Source organism: Vombatus ursinus, unplaced genomic scaffold (assembly GCF_900497805.2).
Source record: "Vombatus ursinus unplaced genomic scaffold, bare-nosed wombat genome assembly UNPS02014791.1, whole genome shotgun sequence".
NCBI lineage: Eukaryota > Metazoa > Chordata > Mammalia > Diprotodontia > Vombatidae > Vombatus > Vombatus ursinus.
Window position 1 is genome coordinate 48,213,614 of NW_020954569.1, and position 24,480 is coordinate 48,238,093.

At 37.8% G+C, this 24,480-nt stretch overlaps 2 protein-coding genes across 4 annotated transcripts in view; both read right to left on the reverse strand.

Moving 5' to 3' along the window:
• PDCD6 (programmed cell death 6) overlaps positions 1-11,910 on the reverse strand; it is a 29,407-nt gene extending 17,497 nt beyond the window's left edge. The window contains exons 1-2 of one of the 2 annotated variants that reach the window (XM_027869060.1): positions 11,713-11,910; positions 9,623-9,684 (exon numbers count right to left, since the gene is read on the reverse strand). In XM_027869060.1, the coding sequence (XP_027724861.1) occupies positions 9,623-9,684; positions 11,713-11,819 (169 nt within the window). In that variant the 5' untranslated portion in view covers positions 11,820-11,910. The remainder of the gene's footprint in view (positions 1-9,622; positions 9,685-11,712) is intronic. The other variant, XM_027869059.1, reaches the window with a different exon arrangement.
• Positions 11,911-15,669: 3,759 nt separating this feature from the next.
• The window catches only part of SDHA (succinate dehydrogenase complex flavoprotein subunit A), a 40,933-nt gene continuing 32,122 nt past the window's right edge, over positions 15,670-24,480 (reverse strand). For both annotated transcript variants that reach the window (XM_027868876.1, XM_027868875.1), the window contains exons 14-15: positions 18,115-18,228; positions 15,670-16,031 (exon numbers count right to left, since the gene is read on the reverse strand). In XM_027868876.1, coding sequence (XP_027724677.1) covers positions 15,945-16,031; positions 18,115-18,228 — 201 coding nt within the window. In that variant the 3' untranslated portion in view covers positions 15,670-15,944. The remainder of the gene's footprint in view (positions 16,032-18,114; positions 18,229-24,480) is intronic.

A 24,480-nucleotide genomic window follows, 5' to 3' on the forward strand; every position in this document is an offset into this window, starting at 1 on the left:
CAACTCTGATGTTTCACCTCACATACCTATCAGAATGGAAATGAAATCAAATTCTGTAATTTAAAAATCAGGACACCTGTTCTCTAATCTGGTGGTCCCTTTCCCACTGTTCACAATCTTTCAAAGAGATTGACAGTGACTTAGTAATCAAAATGAGTAGTTATTTAATCCAGTACATGAGGCTATATAGTTCATTTGGGCCTGGTGACATGAGCCCACCAAAAGCAGTTGGGTGACTTATTAAATCTCTACTTATACTGGATCTCAATCCAGAACTCTATCAGAAGTTACTGTTCATCTCTTCCCAGTCTCTTTGAGGAGCAGCTAGGTGGCATAAGTGGATAGAGCAACAGCCCTGGATTCAGGAGGACCTGAGTTCAAATCTGACCTCAGACACATAACACTTATTAGCTGTGTGACCTTGGGCAAGTCACTTAACCCCACTGCCTAGACAAAAAAAAAAAAAAAAAGATTGCTCTCTTTGGCAGAAAAACATGAAGGAAAATAAAGAGTTCAACATTGTTCAAGCCTTTTCTCTATCCTTCATCACTGTTCAATCTAGTCCAAGCAGCAGTCTGATTCCTTCTTTCATACTTTTCTCCAAATAGATTTTTAAAAAACTCTTTTTGTTATCCTTAACTTTTCTGATATTACTCCAAGAGGAAGAAGACATGATTTTCTTGATTCTGTTACCTGCTTTTTCTTCTACCTCTCAATACATTTCTTTTTTTTTTTTTCCCTCCCCACTATGAAACAGAGGTAGCAGAAAAAGCGTTATAATACCTCAGATAATGGAAATCACCATCCCAGTTTATAACACAGAAGAGAGCTCACTTAGTGAACAGGGAACCAGGGAGTCTGGTTTTCCAGGATTGTTCTTCCATGGAGGTTCCAGGAAGCCTGGCATGAAGTAGATTAGTGCTTTCTCTTCTGTCTTTCATCTAGGAGGTAGGGAAATAGAGGTGGGAGATGGGAGTTAGTTGGATGTCTTGATTCTGAAAGGATTGCAGCTCCAGGAACAAAGGTGTTTCTCCTAGGGATTTCATCCCATCTATGGCAGATGAAGGGTTGAGAGGTATGGAAGAGCAGAGAGAGGGTGAGGGAGCCCAAACCTCCACAAGCATGCTCAAGCCCCTAGTTTCATGGTTCTGCTAGCATCTAGAACTGCTACTTCCTCTTGAATGGGCATTGCTGCTGGCAGGGTGAAGGGCATGGGGGATGTTTCTGCTGTTACTGCTGTGTGGGCATGGCTCAGGGCACCTAAGAAGACATGGTTCAAGTTGGGTTCTCTGGGCATCAGTTTCTTCATCTCAGAAATGATGTGTTTGTACTAGATGGCCTCCAGGACCTTTTTCAGCTAGAAGCTATGATCTTATGGTCCAGATTCTTAAAAAATGTTTGTTGAAAGAATGAATGAGCATAAAAAAACGAAATTCAAGTTGGTTGCTGAGTTTCTTTTAAATTTCTGCAATAGCTTCTTTAGACAACTCCCCCCTTTCTTCCTCCTTGTAATTATTTGTCTACAGAATTTTATTACAGATGCTTTTCATCCCTTTATGCTGAATTCCTCAAAATAATTTTAGCCTATGCAGTCTTACCTAAACCCATTCTGAATGTCTTGAAATCTGGTCTCTTAAAATTTAAAAATGAATGTCAGATTATGTTTTCCTCTCAGATCCAGAACATACTTTCCCCTAGTTGGTTCCTTTACCTTTTGAAGGTTCCTATCATTAAGGGAAATTATTATTAGCAGCTCTGCTTTGGGCAGCAACAGAACTCTAAAAGATAACTAGAAAATAGGAAATCACCCATTGTTACCATAACATGATCCACTGTAAGCTTGTGATCTCATTTTCTAACTCATTTATTTCTTCTTTCTCTCTAGTCGGTCTGTAGTATGCCCCAATGATAATACTGTTTCTGCCTCCACTGATCGTCACACCTAAATGTTTTTTCCACTTTGTTTCCCATACTTTGCCTTTTGAATTTCCTTATCTGCATATATCTTCCTAGTATACAATGCCACTCTGTTCTTTTTTTACCTACTCCTTTTTCTTCTGAATATGGCACATATATTTCTAAAGCCAAATTCCAGGCAAAGATTTCAGTCTATCAATTTCAAATGATACCTATGACATCATATTTGCTTGAGTTGGGATGTTTGGCTCCTCTAGCTTGACCACATTTCTAACATTTGCATATTAATAACCCCAAGTCATGGGTTTTTACTACTGGCTCCTTTCTTTTTTTCTTTTTTCTTGTTAACTTCTAGGAACCTACACTACTATTCTAAGTATATAGTAGCTATTCTTTACGTACCTTGGTGGCAGTTTTCTGCTTCTCCTCCTGTTTACTTTTCAATTTAAAGTCCTTTTGACTACATTTGAAAGACCCCAAACAAATCCATCATTCCCAGCCTTTATTAGGCAGCCTCTTTCTCTGACAAAGAATATATCATTCCCGTCTTTTAAGTTACAGTTTAGACATACCAAGCTCATTCTCCGATACAATCCTATCACCCAGCTGGTCACTTCCCACATTATCTTCTCCTTTCTGAGATCTTGTCTTCAGTTGAGAGCAGTGATGAGAACACAGCCTGTATGCTGAGGGTCTTCAGTGTCTAATCTTCAGCAATGCTGTCCAGGTTCTTTTTGACAGCATCATTTGTTCCTACATGACTCACCATAAGTCAGTATGAATAAATGAAGAAAATATGTTTAAAATGCTTCCTATGTACAAAGCACTCTGGATACAGATATTAAGGCAGTACCTGCTCTCAAGGAGTTCACTTTCTAACTCACAGGGAAGCTTTCAATTGCAAGTCAGTGGAAAGGACCTTTGATCCTTAGGCAGATGGTAACGTGTCTTCTTTAGTGTCATTTCCAATAAAAGGATGGCAGTAGTCATCTGGTTTGACAAGCCTTGAGAGATTCTCTTGAACATCTTGGCTATATAACCAGGAAGACAGAACTCTTTATTACTCTTATGAGGCCAGCAAATTGGTATGTTAGTATACTCTGAGCAGGGGATTCACTAACCACTATTATTCATCTTCTCTTCTTCTGACCCTTAGGGAATGATTTCATACTTGTGAGCACCTATGATGTATAAGCTTTTGCTTCTTCAATGTCTAGCTCTTTCTCCTTCAAGTACCTTATAACTGGTCTCATATTTATTATTTTTTTTTCCTAATTTAGCAAATATTTTGAACTGTGCTTGAGCAAGTAGAGGGTCTGATGGTATAGTCAACTGATGACTGCCACATTAACAATAGCTGTTTTGTGTTGATACAGACATGATTATTTTCATTTTTTCTGATGTTTATTTGTGCTAGCCATATCTTGCATTTTCCACTTCCTACTTGACAAAAGTATTCATGTTACGTAGGTGGAACGCATCTGTGTAGTCCATAACATTCAGCTTTTTGAAATTTCTTAGTCACAAGCCATATTTTACATCATATTTCTCACCATCTTCTTCTATGCCACTTTTACATTGAAGCCATCAAGTATATATTGATTTCATCTAATATTTTCATAAAATTTCTCTTCTTCATTTTCTTTAACAAATGCCAGCTACCCATAATACAATTAGAAAAACCATACATTTCCAACACTATTGTTTTCTATCATTTTTCATTGAAAACATATACATTTCTGCTATATTATAAGTGCCTTACAGGCTGGGGAACTAAAAACCATTTGTAACCCTCTTACTAGGCAAAACAACTACCTTATAAATGAACTTTGGGAGCACAATTAGTGGTTGGATAATATATATAAATCAATTTCTTCAGACTATTCTCCTAGTCTCAATGTTATCTCAAGGGACTAGGGTAAAAAAAGAAATAGTATCCCTTGAATATAAATCAGGTGTTTTTCTGAAAATGCTGGGCTAAAAAGATTTTTTTTTTTTTGGCCTACAGACACAACATTGATGTGTCTGTCCATGTAGCCCTTCTTTGAAAAAGTTCAGATATGGAGTCTGAATGCAGTGTGAAGCATACTATTTTTAACTTCATTTTGTTTGTTTTTTCTTTTGGTTTGTTCTTTCACAACCTAATTTTGCATGATTCCACATGTATAATCGATATCAAATTGCTTACTGTCTCAAGGAAGTGAAAGGAGAAGGAGGGAGGGAGAAAATTTGGAACTCAAAATTTAAAAAAAAAAAAGTTAAAAAAATTTCCTTTACATGTAACTGGGAAAAAAAGAAAAAAAAAATTTTTAAAAGGAAAAATTTCAGCTAGTCAATGTTTACCTATTTTTTAAAACTAGATTTTTAAAAACTATTTAATTCTTACCTAAAATAAGTCCTTGCTGTATACTTCATTTTCAAAGGAGAAAAACCCTGGAGATTGGGAAGTGTTAAGTATTGTCCTTATCAGAGGTCACTTTCATGTAAATATCCACATATGCTGGAAATTTCTATTTTTGTTGCTGAAGATTTCATTATACTGTAATAGATGGATTTTAAAGAAATATTCAACTGGAATGCAAATATAAGCAAAAGATTACTGGTGATCCCTTTCAAAGTTATTATGGTATTCAATGAAACTATTCATTTTTATGTACTTCTACTGATCTAAACTGTACCTAAACTGACACATGAATGAATTTATAAGTGTACCTTTAAGAATCAGGAATGAATGAGATAAACATCTTCATTCTTCTTTTTAAAAATGGAACTTGGCTGGTCATGATGTGCCTCTCAACTACAGCGAAAATGACAATTCCCCACATTTCACTGGCTATATGGTTACAGTCTCCAAGTCTGAATGTTTTCCTTTCCAGAAATGGAAACTAATCTCAAAGGCATTACCTTTAACTTAGTGGCTTACTTCTTTTCCCTTCAGTCACATAAACAACCTAATTCAAAATCAGGAATTTGGCATGTTAATACTTATTCCCCTAAGCAATCCTCACAGACATTGCTCAACTGAACTCCCTACCCCTCTAATCAATACAGACTTTGTTTCATTTTCTCATTATATGGTTGGGATTCCAGATTTGAATACTAATTACTTATCTTCCATTTTATGTGAGGTAAGATAGATTGACTAAAGAGGAAGGTTTTTAAAATCAGGAATTTTCTCTGCATCTTTAGTTCAAGACTTTATTTTCACAAATTACTATGGCTAAAAAATTCTATCAGTTGAACTCTTAGTCAAACTCTTAGTGATGATCTCTGAATATTGCTAGGGTGGTCCCTGAAAACAAACACTGCCAGATCCACACTGCAAGTTGTTCCAACTTCATAGATCTTGCCCGGGCTTATGATATTCTGGCAGAGCCTCTGAGAACAATTCCACAACAGGGCACCAGAGTCAGACCAGAATAGAGGCCTAATTCCATTAGCAATTAAGTTAAGCTAAATCCTAGTCTTTTTTTTTTTGCATCCATTATGAAGGGGAAGTTGGCATTGTAACTCTTCAAATGGGAGAAGATAATAAGCTCTCATTAACAGGTAACTTATGAACTCTGAATCTCCCTCTATTTCAATTTAGCCTTTAGAAGTGGGCCTTACACTACTACACAGCATAGGGACCACAAGCAATAATGTAGGAAAGAGACAAATGGTGTAACAACGTGTGCCAGATGGAGTGAATGCAAGAATATATAAGAATATATTGAGAGAAGGTTCTACATATGTCCCAGGTTTCATTCATTTCTTTTTATGATGGGATCTTCTGAAGAGGAGAAACCATCTCTTAATATAAAACACAATGGGCCAATCCACAAGTAATCAATAAAGTTAAATAGTAATTTTAAAAAATTAAGGCAGCAAATCACTAAAATGCCCCCTAAAATTATATGTTTTATTTACTATTATGGAAAGCTATAGGATGATCAGAAAAAAAAATCAGTTTAAAAGAATAATTTTTCCCCTCATCTTAATGTTAAATTCCTCATTATCATAATGTTAAATACAAAAGGGTTAAGTAAAAATTCCTAAACTCTTGGAATAGCTTACAATAAATCTTTTTTAATGGAAAGCAAGTGAACAGTCTTCTTTTGTCTTTCTTTATACCGACTGACCTCATCTTTCCTCACAGTCATTTTTAGTAAACTTTTCTATGGAAACAAGTCTTATAAAAGGGCCAGTGTATATTAGTATGAGTTCACATAAATTATTCAGGATTGCTGTAACCAGATTTAACAGGGAAGTACACACAGTCCCACACATTTAATAACAGTAAGTGAGCATAACTAGGTTATGTTACTTTTAAAACTACAAGTTTCCACTGAATCAACAAGGAATCGACCTAAGTCAATTGTATTGAAATGTACTAATAATATCGATTTTGGTACGAGAGTCCTCAGTCAACAGGCATCTGTAGCAAGGATTGCAATCACACTTAATATAGAGATGGAAGAGAAGAGAATGTGATGTGGGAAGAAGTATGAGAACAGAACAGAATTTGACTCTGTGGCTACTGGACCAGTTGGTTTGAGACACCTAACTTCGTGTAATTTAAGCTCTGATGGTCCTAATACAGATCAATTCTTGTGAAAATATAAATCAACTGAGACCTAATGAAAGAGTATCAACTAATCAATTCAAAATAATCACAAATATTGGGAAAGTCTCTCAGTACCAAAGTCCCTAGGAACATTACCTTTGTATAGGTATTGACCGCATAATGTCTAGATATATTGTGCACAGGAACCAGGGCTAGCTTGCCATCTTACCAAACATTCAACAGATGATATTGAAAAATGATCCCCCTTTGCTTTGAACTTCAGATAACATTAAAGATAGTTTCCAAAATATAGAGGTCAATTTTTTTGTACCCGTATGATCATTACTTTTCCCATAACTACTGATATCAGTTACATTATAAGCAAAATGGACCAGAATTAATGATAAGTGGGTTATAAGGAATAAAGAAAAGAAGAATCAACAGGCAGTAACGTTCTGGGGATCAGTGATAGAATTTTAACTTGAAAATGTACTGAGGAAGAAAAAAAAAACTTATGCAGGAACAAGTTACGCACAAGTTGATTTTCTAAGAACTGACATGAAAATATAAGACCAAGACCCATTCCCCAAATAATAAATGGTCAAAAGACATGAACAAATAGTTTCCAAAAGAAAAACTGCAAAATAACAGCCATATTAATGACTGTTCCATATCACTAAAGCACTAGAGACATGCAAATCAAAACAATTCTGTACCCAGTAATTTAGCAAAAATGACAATCAGACCTCCAAGTCTCTTTTAGGCCATTTCTAGACCAAGTCGTCCTGCTTATATCTCCAATCAGGCCACCCTCATTAACCCCTCCCTCCAGAATCATTGAGTCACTCTGCCCCTGGGACCCTGCACCCTGATGAGCTCCTGTCTTATGTTTCCTGGAACCAGGATTTCCTGGCTCTTCCCAGTCATTCCTTTAGATCATGTCCTTTACACCTGCCTATACTCTTCCTTCTTTCCCTTTTAGCTCAAATTTCCCCCTTAGAATGTAAGTTCCTTGAGGGTGGGGATTGTATTGTCTGCTTGTATTTGTATTCCCAAGTATGTAACACAACTCCTGGTACATGCTAAGTGCAAAATAAGTACTTTTCCCCTTAATTTTTTCATTCATGTTGCAAGAGCTGTGGAAATGTATGAATTAGTCTAACCATTCATTCTGATAAACAATTCAGAATTATGTTAAGTAACTGAAATGTCTATATCTTCTGATTCAAAGATCCCACTACTCATAACCCTCCAGGAAGTAAAAGATAGAAAGGATCTAATATACACCAAAATATTTATAGCAGCATTTTCTGTAGTAGCAAAGACCTGCGATCAAAGTATTTGTTGTTTGACTCTTTGTGACCTCATTTGAGGTTTTCTTGGCAAAGATACCACGGTGGTTTGCCATTTTCTTCTCCAGCTCATTTTACAAATGAGGAAACTGAGGCAAATAGGGTTAAGTGACTTGCCCAGGATCACACAGCTATCTAATGAACCACCTAGTTACTCTGAAATCAAAGTAGAAGCCCATTAATTGGGGAATGGCTAAACAAACAGTGGTGCATGAATGTGATGGATTATTGTGCTGTGATTAATAATGATTATGAAGAATGAAGAGAAGCATGGAAAGACTTTTATGTGCTGATGCAAAGTATGCAAAACTGGGAAAACACAAAAACAAAAGAATGAAATAGTATTGTGTATTTATATATGACTATAAATAACTGGCCCTTAAGAAAAAGAAAAAATATACTTTCCCCCCTCCTTTGCAGAGTTAGAAGACTAAGGCTGTGTAATATTGAATATATTGCCAAACTAGGCTAATACTTTGGTTAATTTTGGTGAACTGTTTCCCCCCTGCTTTCTTTTCTATTTTTTTGCAACAAGGAATGGTTTTCTGGAAAGAGAAAGAAGAATATATTTGGAAATAAAAGTGATGTAAAAACAAAAGGTTATCACTAATTTTTTAAATGAAAAAAAAATCATATACATCTGGTAGTTCTCCTATCTTTAATACAAATAAAAATGTCATGAGGACCACCATTGTAACTACTATGTTAATATAAGTTGTCAGTCACCTCTCATCAAGGGAAGAAATCTTTCAACTCTAGAAAATTTCAAACTGAATCAAAGCTTAACTGGCACACCTTCAAATGAAAGGCCTCCATAATAATAGTGAATAGGTTGAAATGCATGTATAAGAGACTGGTCAGTTAGTGAAATAAAATTTCTCCAACTAGACTTACTACTTAGGAGTTTAACTGCTACCTGATTAATAACTACTGTCCTTGAAGAGGTTCAGAATAAGAAGCTGGAACCTCATATGAAAATAAATGGAAACAAGACAAAACCGGACCTATAAGAATGAATTACATATGGAAACCCCAACAGTAGTTTTATTCTTCTTATCCTAGATTAATAAGAGTCCCCAAAATGACTGTACCTGATTAGGAACCCACTCTCAATATCATCTGATATCCCCAATCATTTCTGTAGGAACTTAACCCTGGAGCTTCAGCAGTTTCCAGAGCAACCAAGTTCCCTTAAATGGGCCACATCGATGTCCTCCAAAACCTTCAACAACTTGCTCCACCAACGTTACTTGAGAATCCCATTGGTTCCTTCTGTGGCCTGATCAAAATCTCTTAAGAGTCCCTAAACATCAGGGCCTACATAATCTTTTTGGCTCTAAGATTTGTTTCTGCAGTTAAACGCCTTACTTTTCCCTTAAAATTTAAATATACTAACAATTTTTCCAAATACTTCCCAATTTTTGTACATCTAGTACTTAACTAGGTGAACAGACTACAACTGCATTTATTAGGTGTGTTTACTATATGTCAAGCACTATGCTGAACAATGGAGAAAAATACACAAAAATAAGACAATTCCTGTTCTTGAGTAGCTCACACTCTAATAGTGGAAGACTATGCCTATAGGCATTACATAAATGACACAACTAAAGTATCTCAAAATGGAGACCATTATAGTAATCAAGAAACTGTCACCAATTCCAATCAATCCCAAAATTATCTGCACAATATACTTTGGTTTTCTCAACTCCTTTTCACTTGGAAAATAAAACTAAGAAAAAGACATACCAGAGAAAAAGTTAAGCTTGCAGTTTAAAAATCTCACTACCTACTAAGTCACACTTACCATTGGATAATGCTTGTTGAAGTTCATTGTCAGATATTACTCCACTCCTGTCTTTATCAACCCTATGAAATAATTGAAATATGTTACAGTGATGATTAAAAATTAAAGAAATATAACAGAATTGCTTTATACTGCCAAAGACAATTAAGTTCTTAAGTTATATAAGTTTATTTTTCTTCAGAATATAAGTTCAAGTCTTCAATTCTAGCACATTCCCACTAAAGTTTATTTAGCTTTCCTATTTCAAATTATTTATCAGACTACCTTCTCCCACCTTTTCCACTCTGTCCTGGTCTTTGCCAATATATTTCTCAAAAGAAGACCATATTCTCTTTGGCTACCTCAGAAGCAAAAATATATAACTATATCTGTATATCTATACACACAGGTAAATAAATAAAAAATTCATTCAGATGTGGTGGCACAGGCCCTATAATCCCAGCTACCACGAAGCAGATTCTTAAATTTAGGAGTTCTAAATTGCAGGGGACTATGCAAATCATGTGTCTATACAGCGTTACTAACAAGAGGCCCAAGAAAGAAAGGAAGGTCAAAGATCACATGCTGGATGAGTCCTGAGATCATCTGGACAATAGTACCTTTACTCCAGCCTGAGTGAGATGGGGAGACCTAGTCTTTAAATAAAGAGAAAGAGAAAAAGAGAGTGAAAGAGAGAGAGAGAGAGAGAGAGAGAGAGAGAGAGAGAGAGAGAGAGAAAGAGAGAGAGAGAGAGAGAGAGAGAGAGAGAACTGTATTTCAAGTTCTTTTGTTGGTTTCTAGCCACTATACTTTCTAAATCACAGACCACTTCACACCTACCACAATCTCCTTTTCCAAACCCTAATTTAAAAAATCCTCACTTTCAGACAAGGAGTAATTCAGTGACAACTACTCCCTTAAGATTTCCCTCCTGAAGACAAGGGGAAGCATTCCCCACACCAAGAAAATAGAAAAATGATGAAAGCCACCAACCAAAGCTGTTTCTCTATTTTTTTTCCTAGATCTCAGGCATATAGTTCTAATCATTACAGAAAAGCAAGGTTTTCTTCTTCTAAATTTAGCATTCTCCAGGTTCTGCACTGACTCTCGGCCAAGTTACACACAACTGAGAAGAGGACCTGGTGCAGTGGAAAAATCTGAAGTGAGAGGATCTGAGTAAATCCAGACTCTGCCTTTTATACTACCTTTGTGACCTCTATGGCTTTAGATTCCTCATCTATCAAATTAAGAGTTATCAGACTGGGTCATCTCTAAAATGCATTCCAGCTCTACAATCCAACGATCTGGAAATATCACAGCACGTGAAGATTTGGGGTTGAAATCACAGACACACAGGGCAGTCAATACTTGAGTTGGAGGCAAAGGTGCTGAACTTAAGAGTTTAGAGGAGCTGAATTAAAATGTACACCATTAGTGACCTTGGGCAAGGCACTCTAACTGCTCTGGGCCTCAGCTTCCTCACCTGTAAAATGAGGGGGTTGGGCTAGGTGGCCTCAGAGGCCACTTCCATCTCTTAATCTAGGGCACTATGGCCTGTGGGCACTGGACCGGCTCTCGTGAGTCCAGTGTGAGGCCGGGAAGAGGGAAAGCTGAGACGCCAAGGATTGGAGGGCTCCGCTCTCTCCTACACTGCACTCAATCCCGCACGCGTGTACTGTGTGCACTGCGTGTGTTACGTGTAAGGGGGCACACGCAGAGCTCTAGGGGGTGGCAGGGGACACGAAGTTTGGACGAGGCACAGGTTCCTGTCCCTGCCCCCCAAGGACGGCTAGCGCAGGGTAGCCCGGAGGTGGGTTTGAATCCCAGCTCTGCCACTCAAACTGCGTGCCAGCCTCGCTGGGTCTCAGTTTCCTCATCTGTAACACGAAGAGGGCTGGGTCAGGAGTCACCCCCTAGGATCCCGTGCTTGAGGCGGGTGCCGAGGAAGGGGGGCAGAGAAGCGGTGCTGCGGCCCCGGGGGGACCGCAGCCGAGGCAGGACCCCCGGCCCCAGCCGCCTCTCCGTCCAGCCCGGGCTGGGGGTGGGGGCGGACCCTCCCGGGAGCTCGTGGGAAGAGGGGAAACCCGGGGCAGGGGCCAGCGCATCCTCACCGCTGAAAGACGTTCCACAGGAAACTCTGGTCCGGGAGGGAGGCGGCAGCGGCAGGCCCGGGGCCAGAGCCGCCGCCGGGGGCCGTCCGGTAGTGGTAGGTGGCCATGGGCCGGTCGAAGGAAGGGTAAGACGACAGCAGCGGAGCGCGAACTGGAGAGAATGGCTCAGCGGGGTTCCTTCACTTCCGCTTTCTTCAACGGGGGCGGAGGAGCCGGAAGAAAGAAAGGCCACTTCCGGGGTAATAGCCACCTCCAGGAAGAGGGGCGGGCGGTACGTCACATGACCAAGCATCGCCAGTCTCCTCGCGAGGGCCGCGTTGCCTGGCAACGTAATGGCACTAGGCTGGAGAGGCGGCCCAGCCCGGGGGAAAGGAAGTCCTCGAAGACCCCAGGCCCAGGAAGCCTCGGCGAGGCGGGGTAGGAGGCGGCCTCGGTCTCCCTGGCCCCGGGTGGGCGCGGCAGGGCGCGTCTTGCTCTATGAAAGACCGCTTTTTTCGAGTCTTGGGGATCCGAGTCTGGAGCCAGATACTCCAGGATCGAGTTCCGGCTCTTCTTTGGCCTTCCCCTCCCCAGGCCTCAGTTTCCCGGCCTGTTACAGAAGGCCGGGAGGGAAGTGGGGGGTGGTGATCAAGACCCCATATTGGGTTGTGACCCGAAGTTTTAAGAAGCGTTGAAGGGGTCCAGAGTGGAAAAAGTTTAAGAAGCCCCGGTTTTTAGGTGATCTCTAAGGCCCCCCAACCAAGCCCTGACCTTGACCTGACCTCTGCTAAGCAAAGCCCCCACTTTTAGAAAGCCACCTCCCAGGCTTATAGAAAAGGGAGTTCAAGGTTGAGGAAGGACAAGGGCCAAGTGTTCATTCGCTGTGGACAGGGAGGCCCTTCCTGTGGCCCCCACCCCTGATGGAGGGTGTTGTACCCTCTCTTGCAGTCTGGTTAAGTAACTCTGCTGGAATTTACTCATAAATAAATGTTTTCTGGGGGGCTATTTATTTTGATCCCCAGCCTGGTAGGCTATCTGGTAAGGAGGGAGAAACCTGAAATACAGGTCAAGTGATTCACCCAAGGTTACACAGCTACAGGCAAATAACCTAGGTTTAGAACCTGTTTTCTGACTTCTAGGAAGCAGTATGCACCTTCCTACCAACCCAAACATGTACTAAGAAGTCTTATGAATCTTTTACCCCAGGAGCCAGTTTTACCTATTGGTAAAATGCAAAGGCAGTGAGTTTTCCGGTTAGATGTGGATTCAGGTCAAGCTTTTGACACTTCCTGGATGTGACCCTGAATAAGCTTGATCTCTCAAAGCTCTCAGAAGCTAAGACCGGAACTTGTGGAGAAGTCAACCAGCATTAGTGGGAGGAGTTTCTCCACCTAGGAGTATTCTGTTCAGTGAAATTAATTCTTATCCCTAACATGCAGATGTAGAACCAAATTAGATGAATGTAAATTGCAAACCTTAAAGTGCAATGTTAATGTCATCTCTTATTCCACCATACTGCACAGCAATTCCAAGTCATCTGACCTGGCTGTGCAGAATGTCCTATTAAACTTTAGATGCTTTAGAGCCTGGCTCTGGAGGAGAGTTGAGAAAATTCTCAAAGATTGGAGGATAACAGGTGTAGAATACTGCATATAGTGTTATTTATATGTTGGCTAGTTTTAATGAATCTTTTATTTCTTTTATTGTCTTGTGGCATAGCTTGCAAGAGAGAGGGGAGGGAAGGCAAACTATCCTGGGAAATAAAGGTAATGTAAAAACAAAGTTATAAATAAAGATTAAAAAACAAATAAAAAAATTTGTTTATTTTAAAAAACAAATTAAGCTTTCAGGTATGCCTAATAGTGGACATGCAAGATAAGTTTTTAGCAGCCTCTGAAAGATTAAAAGTGAAAATTAAGGGGTATATGTGGGGAGAAGAGGGTGCTTAATGGCCATACAAATGCAAACCAAACAAAATATGGAAATGACACTCTTGAAACCCCCATTTTTATAGGGTCATAGAATTTTGTGCTGATGAGTCCAAACCAGGTCCTGGGACTCCAAATCCAGTGCTTTTACCGTAGGGCCAATGCACCAAAATTCCCTGGGGCTCTTTTTGCCAGATAACTTATTGATTCATAGCTATTAGTGCCAAAAGAGGAGTGATGGTAGAGTTACTCTTCACTGGAAGTAGAGGTTTCATCACCTAGGAATGTCTTTCTCTTGCTGGGTATCACCTCATCATTGTACCATCCTAGTTCAAAAGCTGCTTCTTGGGAAACTTAAAAAATCTAACCCTTCTTTTAATGTCTAGGTTAACTTCTAGTTATAATCCAGTCCAAAAACAAGATTACCAAGTGGCACAGTAGAAAAAGTCTGCATTGTGTCAGAGGATGAGCTAGAAGATCTTCAAGATCTCTCTGTAGGATTCTGTAATTTTAAGAACTAAACAAAATGTAAAAATAGGTATTTTTTTGTTCCTTTTGTATTCACTTAAGAGGAACTAATATGCAATTTTTCAAATGGACCTGCAGCGCTCCCTATATTGTGGAGTAACTATACTTTCTTTTTATAGTCATTCTCTGCTTGCCATTTGTAACTTCTTTCAGGCCACCTGACAGTTTTGCTAAAAATGAACCATGATCATTGGACTGGTGTTTCTAATCATTAGGAGCTGTGTTTGAGTGAATCTTTCTGAGTCCTTCTCTTTGCCATCTTCACAATTTAGCTCACCAAACTATGTTGCTCTCAGAGTGCTCAGCTGACATCCATCCTTTGCAAATATCTAACCTAAGGGAATTATGTTACAGTAAGTACAGCTATTGTGTTGATAGATGGGCTGTATACCTAGACTTCACTGTCGGTGAACCTACCTTTCCATTTAATTTTGAGTATTATTCACAATACAGACCTTCTCGTGTACTTGATTTGGCACACACTTTTAACACCTATGTGCCATTTGAATGTTTACAAAGCATTTTCCTCACAACTGTTGTTAATTAGATTAATAAGGACTTCTTTATATTAGAGGCAAAAAAACAGAGGCTGAGTATTTAGTGACTTGCCAAAGGTCTCACAGAAGTGGGGGAGCCAAGACTCAAAACTGAGATGGTCTCTCTCTCCAAATGTAGTGCTCTTTCCAGTACTAACATGAAGTAAAACAATTTCCTGTTACAATTTAAGGCTTTTAAACTGTAGTCAGTAGATACTCTGTTTCAAGTTTCTAGTATCTGGATAATCTTTGGGGAAACTTGCAAGCAGGTGCCTCATTCCCTTCTCTATGACTGTCAACATACTCTGCCATCCTTGAGCTTAATGCTCTTTCTGCTTGTCATATTCCCTACCCCAGCCCAATACACCCTAGTGAACTCCAAGCTTTGGAGATATTAAGTTGAGAAACCTCAGCTTTTAAGATTGCAAGTAACATCTAGCCAGAAGGTTATGGCAGGAAAAATTTCTTGGCAAGGGAGGTGTTTTTTCTCTTAAGAGTAAAGTGGAAAGTTACCTCTTTTGAACTGGAGGAAAAATGCAAAAGTCTGAGAAGTTTTTGTATTCTCAACATAGATACTCTATGTCAGCATTCTCAGAGGGATGGAGGTGGATCCTGTGGGGAATGACTAAAGTAGCAGCTTGTGAAAGAAGGCAATCATAGAAACAGTTCTGTGAGTCCAAGTACCAAGGGCTGGCAGCTGTCCTCAAGTACCAGAGCTTATTGACTTGGGACACTTGCCTTTACCTTTAACAAAACAAAAGTACTGAAGGTTGCAGTTATTTTTCATCTGCAGTAAGGAAGCAAAATTCACTTTTATTTAAAATTTAACATTACTGTGTTTCTGAATTTCAATGTGATATTATAATCACAAGGTTACCATACTATCTATATACATTGAACAGAAAGATATGCCTAATAGGAGACATGCAAGATTATTTTAAGCAGCTTCTGAAAGATTAAAGAATGAAAGAATTTAAGATTAAAGATTAAAACTTTAATACGTTTTATTTAAGATACATGCTTGATTTTATCACTTCAAAAAATAAAGCATAGGAAAGCTTAATATTTCCTAGTTTCAGTTTTACAGATGAGCCATTAGTCATTAGACAGATAATAATTTGAGTCAATCACAAGTACTGTTTTTTATACCTGACAAATTAACAGAATTTTTTAAAAAGACCACTATGCTACATACATATACCAGACTCGATGAGGCATTATTATACACAATTACACAAACTGATCTATAAAGCTAGTGAACTCAATAAGAGCGAATAGCAGGTGGAACTGTGGCACAATCAGCTTCATTTAAAGTTTTGTCGATTACAGGCCTATATTCCAAAGAAACCTAAAAAAAGAAGAATGAGACATCAGCTTAGACTCCATACCATATACTATCCATTTCATTAAAAATTTTTAACAAGTTTCTAAAAAGAGGTCTTCCAGTTATGAATCTCCAAACGATTCTTGCCTTCATAATCAATTCTGACAAGTATTAACAGAATTATCAATTAGTTATATGGAATGCAAAAGATGCCCAATAAATATCTGTTAATTGACCAATAGTGAAGAAATTCCATTCAGCTTTCACAGACTGTTTATCTATATAATGAACATTTCCCACACAACTACTCTTCAACATTCAGTTTTTTCTGTATTCAACTGCTATTGATTGAATTATATGTTACAGGAGCCTCGAGTAATGATATCTTGTAAGGATAATGCCGAATAACATTCTCTTATCACTATTTTTGCTGAATGTCTGATTTAAAAAAGAGATTCCATATGAAATTCTTCTATTAAAATCCTACACTTACACCTTCATCATGGTGGAGATGACCCCAGGTTCCTGAAATCAAGGTTAGTAAATCTCAACTTCTGGCAAATTCAACAGAGTTGGAAAGACTTGTGAGAAAAGACCAGCAATGGGCCCAAATTACGAATGGCCCATCAATGTCTGGAGAGTCTGTTCCCCAGAAAGTTGGCCACCAAGTAACGGACATTTTTGGACAAGGCAACTCATGAGGGTCGTTTATTAAAGAATGGAGGAGCTTTGATCTGCATGGGTGTGGAAAACATCTGGAGTACTGAAGCAATTTTAAATTCTGGCAGATTACACCCAAACACACTGAAATGTAACTGAGCTTTAATCTTCTAAAATTGTTGGCATTGGATGAAAAATCCAACTTAATACAGGCTTAATGGATGAGATATACTGTTGATGATAGGCAATCAATAAACATCTATTAAGCACTGATTATGTGCCAGATACTGTTAGTAGGCACTAGAGATACCTTTCTAAGACAATTTTCATTATATGTGTGTGCATGTGCATGTATAATCACAATTTTATAAGAAAAACCTAAAAGTTTCCTTAACATAAAATATCTCATTCTAAAATTTAGAATAGAATAAGGGGGCTACAAAGGATCCAAGGTCATCTAGTCCCTCATTCTACAGGTGAAGAAATGGCATTCCCAAATGATGAAATGACAGGTCCCACAACTAGTTAGTGGCAGGTCCAGGACCTGAATACCAAAATCCCCGATGTTACACCACACTGCTCAACGATAATTCACAAATTTTTCAATAGTATTTTGTTATCCCTAGCCCATTGGGAACTGATGAGCAATGGATCATAGGCTCTGGGATTGAGCCCCCAGCTAGACATATGACTCCAAGTGAGTCACTTAAAATCTCTAGGCCTAAGTTTCCTCATTAGATAACACTGGTCCAATAAACCCCACAGGGTGATTATGAAGAAATATTTGGCCAACTTTAAAGTGTTAGGTAAATGTGAGTAGTAGTTGTTATGTTTGTGATAGGAATTCATTCTCCAATTTTTTTCTTCAACATTTTTAAAGTATTTTAATCTATACAGTTAAAAAGTTACATAACCCCTCGGGGCTAACATAGTTATTTTCCCTCACACACTTGCCAATACATATTAATATTGGAGAGCACAAAACATTTTCAAAAGGTTTTAAGTCAAACTAACCAAGTATGATTTAATTATAAAAATCCCACCCTGGACAGAAAGTTAGGAAGAAAGTATTTCACTTTGATACAGAAAGCTAATTAGAGAGGCTACAGGGCTGACAGAAACCGTAACTATTTATCATATGACTTTCTTTAGTGCTTGATTGTAAATACAACTCTATAGAATCAAGTATGCAAGCTGTTTTCTGTAGCAAAACTTTATAATACAACTCAAAATATTTTTATTTCTCCCTCAAGTAGAACTGATAGCTAGGCATCTGTTTGTTTGTTTGTTTTTTAAAGGACTATGAATTATATTCCAAATCCTTGCTAATTGTGATACATCAACATTTATTAGGTCCCTACACTTGATATTAGAGAATGGGAATGGAAAATTACTCAGAAGTCCTAAAGGAAAGGGTAAAACATTAGCAGAGTAAATTATCACATACCTTTCCTGTCTCGATATCCACATAAGAAAGTGTGTGCTTTCTCCAATGTTCTTCAAATGGTTTCTTTTGTTGTCCCTCAATTGGCTTAGAATAATCATACTCATCAATCCTTACCTAAAGATATGAAAACATTATTTCCAGAAAATATCTTCATTCACTATAAGCTAATTTAATATTCTTCTTTCTTTGGAATAATTAACAAAAAATAAACCTGATAAAACTAAGAATATACAAGACATTAATTTGAATATAGGTCATGCTTTCCCTCCAAATCTGACCTGCTATACAAAACCTCAAAAGGAGTCTATCTATAATCATGATGGATGGTAATAAAGATGACATATTGTAGTATGCTTGGGGAAAAAGAGAACAATGAAAATTTAAGGATAAGAACAGTGATGACAGAAATGAATAAAATCTTATTTGAATTGAAAGGTAAAAAATGTCATAGTAATTTTCAAATGTGGTAATTGTCATGGAATGCCCCATGTTAGCACAGTCCTGAACATACAGTAGGTGCTTAATAATTGCTTGTTGATCAATCACCATGAAAGCTATCATATAAATAAACATACCCCACAGCATATTTCTGGCTTTTATTTGGAAATAGAGGTACTTTCAGCGATTCCAAATTTAAATATTAATATTCTCTCAGTGTTCCCACACAGCTATGAGTCATGGGATACCACTATTTTCAGTGAATCAAATTGCTGGTGATACAAAGGGCAAAGACATATGGTAGATGTGAATAGGCTCTAGCAGTGTTAACTTGTTACTGAGTTATGTTAGTTGTGTTAACTTGTGGCATAAAATACATCATTAACAAAATTTGTGACTGAAAAGAGATGGGTTAGCCATATAGTGAGAATGAGGCATAACATGTATTTCACCCACGGGCTGCCATGGTATTTATAAAATATTAAAACGCTTTAACCTTTTTTTTGTGTGTCACAGATCCCCTGAGTAGTCTGATGAAGCCTAAAGAACTCTTCTCAGAATGTTTTAAAATACATAGAATAAAATTTATAAGATTACAAAGGAAAACAACTAAATTCAAACACAGTTGTTTAAATATTTAAAAACAGGATTAAAAGGATATCTGTTTTCAAAGAACCAGGGGGTAGCAGCATGCAGTGAATTGTGTGTATAACTTATAAAGGATTTACTGAAACACATGGACAAATATAAAACCATGAGAAGGCATGAAGCAGTGGAAAGGGTGGGTTACAAGCTGCACTGATAGAGGAATTACTCAAAATGAGATCACAAATCCATCTAAATGTGATAATTTCATTTATTTTTCAGTGCATAACTATCTTTTCCTATTAAAGAAATCTGATTTTAGGGGCACAATCTATATTTAGAATACACGAATATTCAAAAGTTCTACTCTGAGAATCTGTCGTGTCAATAGCAGTCCATATTCAACTGAAAACATGACACTGATACATACTGACCATTCCCCAAAAGATATTTAATTAATTTAGTTATTTCCAAACGACTAAAAAGGCTCAACTTTAGTCTCATTATCGAAAAGAAAGCCAAGTATGAAAAAGAATACTCTCTGATCTGGGGACACTGGCCTTCTTGTTTCTAGCACCTGACACTCCATTCTCTGGCCTCTAAGTATTTTTGACGGCTGTACCCCAGGCCTGGAGCTCTCCTCCCTCCTCAGCTCCACCTCCTAGCTTTGCTGGCTTCTTTCAAGTCTCAGCTTCTTTGAGAAGCCATTCCCAGTCCTGCTTTTTTAAGTGTCAGAGCAAGAATTCAAACTCATAAACTTTGATCCTAAAATCAGTGCTCTTCCACTATACTATAAATTTTGGCATGGGACAAGACGTTTGATAATTGTTCAATGATGAAGGGAATCAGCAAACAACGTAGAATGTAACTGGTAGCTAGATTACGTTCAAGCCTGTGGTACTAAAGGTGTTCAGATTTAGGAAATATGGCAGGAGCTCTGTGCAAAAGTCAAGCTACAGACAGGGTTTAACAGAATGAGTGGGGAAAAGGTCCTACCTCTGAAACAATACAGAACAAGTCTGCTTTCGAGAGAGTCTAATGTTTATGACATTTACCATGTTTCTCCTTAGTCTTCTCCTGTCAAGTGTATTTAGAAAACTATTAAAGTGGGGACCAGATCTTAATTCTCTTTATGTCTTCTCTCCCCAAGCCCTGTGCCCCACACCTCACTCCCATCAGCACTCAGCATAGTGCTTTGCATTTACTAAGGGCTTAAATAAATGGTTACTGGCTGAATGAAAAACAGAATAAGCTGCCTTTGGTGGTAGTGAACTGATGATTACTTAATGTATTTCAGCAGAGGCTGACTACCTGCCCTAAATGCTACAGCAATGATGACAGGAGTGAGATGGTAAAGTAGATGACGCTTAGGACTCCTTCAACTCTAAATTTTATGGTTGTATGACAGCCACTCTGAGTGATGTAAGAAACTCTTATGAATGCTTCCCCCAAGACATTATGAGGCATTATTATAAGTCTCCCTTCCTGTAATATTTGTAGTTTGTGTGTGGAAGTGCACAAGGTACATTCTGGAGATTGAACTGAGTTGCAATAGTTTCATTTAGTCCTACAAATCTTGAAATGTTAGTGAAAGAATCTGAGAACCATAGTTTGAATTATTCTGCCCTTTTATGTCACTAATCTTCTATTACTTGCACTAAGTCAAAGGTCAACCTCACCTTTAAACAAATAAAACACTTCTTGCAATTTTGTTTGTATCTGTTTGGAACATTCTTTCTTTATAAAAGAGTGCAAAGATAAATTTTAGTCTAGCCATCTTTTAATGATTAGCCACTTTCTAATGGTCATTAATTCTCTGTTAATTAATTAATTCTCAGGCTGAATTGATGAGTTTTCACTGTAGAATTAAATCCATTTTAATTTCTACTTAACAGATATGACATCACAACCTGGCTTTTTCTGTTGATGGTTCCAGATCAGTGTTGGCCAATAAGAATAATAATAGGCTATACTGTAGCACACATAAGCACTTCAGAGAAAAGATGAGAAAGAGATGATGAAAGCGAAACTAGTCAAATTTAAGGAATATAGACAATCTGGTTTTTGTGTGTATTTTTTTTTAAAGAGGAGTTATAAAATGGTCATGCCATTTTTTAAAACAACTTAGAATTATGCAAAAAAGTTCACAGCCTACATGTAGCCCAGAGATTCCATAACTAAGCATATATCCCAATTAGGTCAAAGAAAGATAGAAAGGTCCCTTATAAACAAAAATATATGTGGCATCACTGTAAAACAGGAATAATAACAGCATCTACCTTGCAGAATTGTTATAAAGAGAAAATGAGATATTTGTAAAGCTCTTTGCAAAAACTTAAAGCTCAATATAAATGCTATTATTATTATTAGCCAATCCAAATGATCATTTTTTATCTACTTACACATTATAAAAATTTAAAGTATAATAGTACCCAGTGGCTCTTTTCCTTTGCTGTTACCATCAAAGGTTTGGGGATCTTTCTTATAGCAACAGAAATTAGAGGTATTACAGGGAGGGAAGATTATAGTAATATTCTATTAAATGTTTAAGGTTCAGTCAGGATGGACAACAAAAATTGCCAGCAATAGGAACTAATGATATGTTCTGATGGATAAAATGTTTCCATCGCAATCCATCCTTCTCCTCTCAGCATGTGTTAAACACCTACTATATTGCCAGGTTCTGCTAGTCACTGGGACTACAAATATAATGGATGAAACAACTATTACTGGCAAGGCAAGGGGACAAGTATATATACAAATACATAAAGGAGATAAAAAGAAGAAATACAAATGCATACAAAATAATTAAATAGAAGTGTGTGTGTATATATAAAAATATACACACACATAACATATATACACATATATGTTATGTGTGTGTGTGTACATGCTTCACATAATTTCACTCTTCAGAGGCAATACTTTAATATAACCAAATCAGCTAAGTTGTTTTCTTAGCCTATTATTTCCTGTTGCCTGCTCACCCTGGAATATCCCTGTACAAGTCCTGCCTCCAGCCCCTTTTCCCATTGGTAAGTTCCTCCAGGAGACCCCATTTTGTGCAAGGGTCCAGGCTACATTACCTCCATTTTCTTCCAGGCCCTTTTCCTCACTTTTTGGACTTCAATTATCCTGTGGCCCTGCCCCTTTTCAATTCCTTTTTATGTGTTGTCTTCCCCCATAAAATATAAGCTTGAGGGCAGACTGTCTTTCTTTTTGCCTGTAATTCTATCTCTAGCGCTTAGCACAGTGCCTGACATAAAATAAGGACTTAATAAATCCTTTTTTCCTTCATTTCTTCTCTGACTTCTGTTCTAACAATGCTGTGGGACAGGTGAAGAGGGGAAACAATGTCCTAAATCAACTAATCTATTCAAAGAAATTGACATCCTTTAGAGAAGTCCTATTTCAGTACAGCCTCATGGCTGTACATAAACTTGAAACTGAATTTTAAATCTATGCTATCAGAGTACAAACTCTGACAACTTTTATCAGTCTAGAAGGGTTTGAAGTATAGGCCAAACAAAAGTGCTCATCACCAGAAGGCTGATCACAACAAAGTGTGAAAGAATAAAAATACAAAATGGCCCTTAGTTCTTTGGTCCCTTTCTGTCTCTATCATGACAGTGGAGGAATGGCTGGCAGAAAAAGGTGAAGAGATTACTAAGAATCAGTTTTTATGGGTAACTATTGGTACCCTAAATGTGAGATGTTTGTTAACAGGTTGACACATTAATAGATGAACTGATTTGTTTCAATGCTGATGTTTTTATTATAAAGAAAAACTAAGTTGCAGCTAAATGGAAGGGTAGCTCACAAATTCCTTTCAGAGATGAATAAAAGAATTGATGGAACTGTTTTATTAATTTTGAACCCGAGGAAACAAAAAATAGCATTTAATGGGATATTTGTTCATCCTGCCTTGTCATACACATGAAAGATACAGGCAAAGAGACCAACTTAAAGATAATTGCAGCTTCTGAACCAACAATCTGGTACAAGAGATGAAGAAGCAGAAACATTTCTACAAAGACCTCACTTGGATAGACAGTCAATAAGTTGGTCCATTAATACATGTGGTTAAAACAGGCAATAAAGATGAATTAAAAACCTGATATAGAGTTGAGAAGAAAATAGCCTGAACTGCATCTGGGAAGTTATGCAGTGTTCCCAATGCTCCCAAGTTACTCCCCAAAAGCCCATCTTTTTTGACACAACTATTCTCTCTGTAATGCTAAATGATATCATGAAAAACTATGATCTTGGGGGCAGCTAGGTGGTGCAATGGATAGAACACTGGCCCTGGAGTCAGGAGGACCTGAGTTCAAATGTGACCTCAGACCAGACACTTGACACTTACTAGCTGTGTGACCCTGGGCAAGTCACTTAACTCTAACTGCCTCACAAAACCCCCCCCAAAAAACTATGATCTCTGAAGATACCACTTACACATGATCCAAAGAACAATGAAAAGATACATGAAGGGTTCAAATAAGCTCCAGTTATCAATAATGATTTAAATGCAAGAGAATGGTGTTAAAAAACATGATGGACAGATATGATTGTCAAACAATGTAAATACAAATGAGAAATCATACAAGGGCAGCTTGAGTGTTGCACTGGCATCCATAAAATATTAAAAGGTGGAAGGTGAAGGCTTCCAATGAATCTTAAAACTGACATGATCTCCAATCCAGCAAAACTGAGTATAATCCTTCAGGGTAAAAAACGGTCATTCAATGAAATAGGGGACTTTCAAGGATTCCTAAGGAAAAGACCAGACCTGAACATAAAATCTGACTTTCAAATACAAGACTCAAGTGAAAGATGTAAGAGGTAAACAGGAAAGAGAAATCATAAGAGACTTATTAAGGTTGAACTATTTACATTCTTGCAGGGAAAGATGATATTTGTAACTCATGAGTCCTTTGTCAGTATTAGGGTAGTGGGAGGGAAAAAAATTATATGTATGTATAGATAAATAGATAGATGAAGGGGTGATGTCTGGAAAATAAAATTAAGGGATGAGAGAGGATTATACTGGGAGAAGGAGAAAGGGAGAAGTAGAATGGAGTAAATTATCTCACATGAAACAGACAAGAAAAGGCTTTTACAGTGGAGGGGCAATGGGGGAAGGTGAGAGGGAATGAATGAATCTTATTCTCACAGGATTAGGCTTACGGAGAGAATAACATACACAATGGGGTATGGAAATCTTTCTTACCCTACCCAAAAATAAGGGGGGAAGGGGACAAGAGAACAGGGGGTTGATAGAGAGGAGGGCAGATTGGGGGAGGGGATAATCAGAAGCAAACACTTCTGAGGACAGACAGGGTCAAA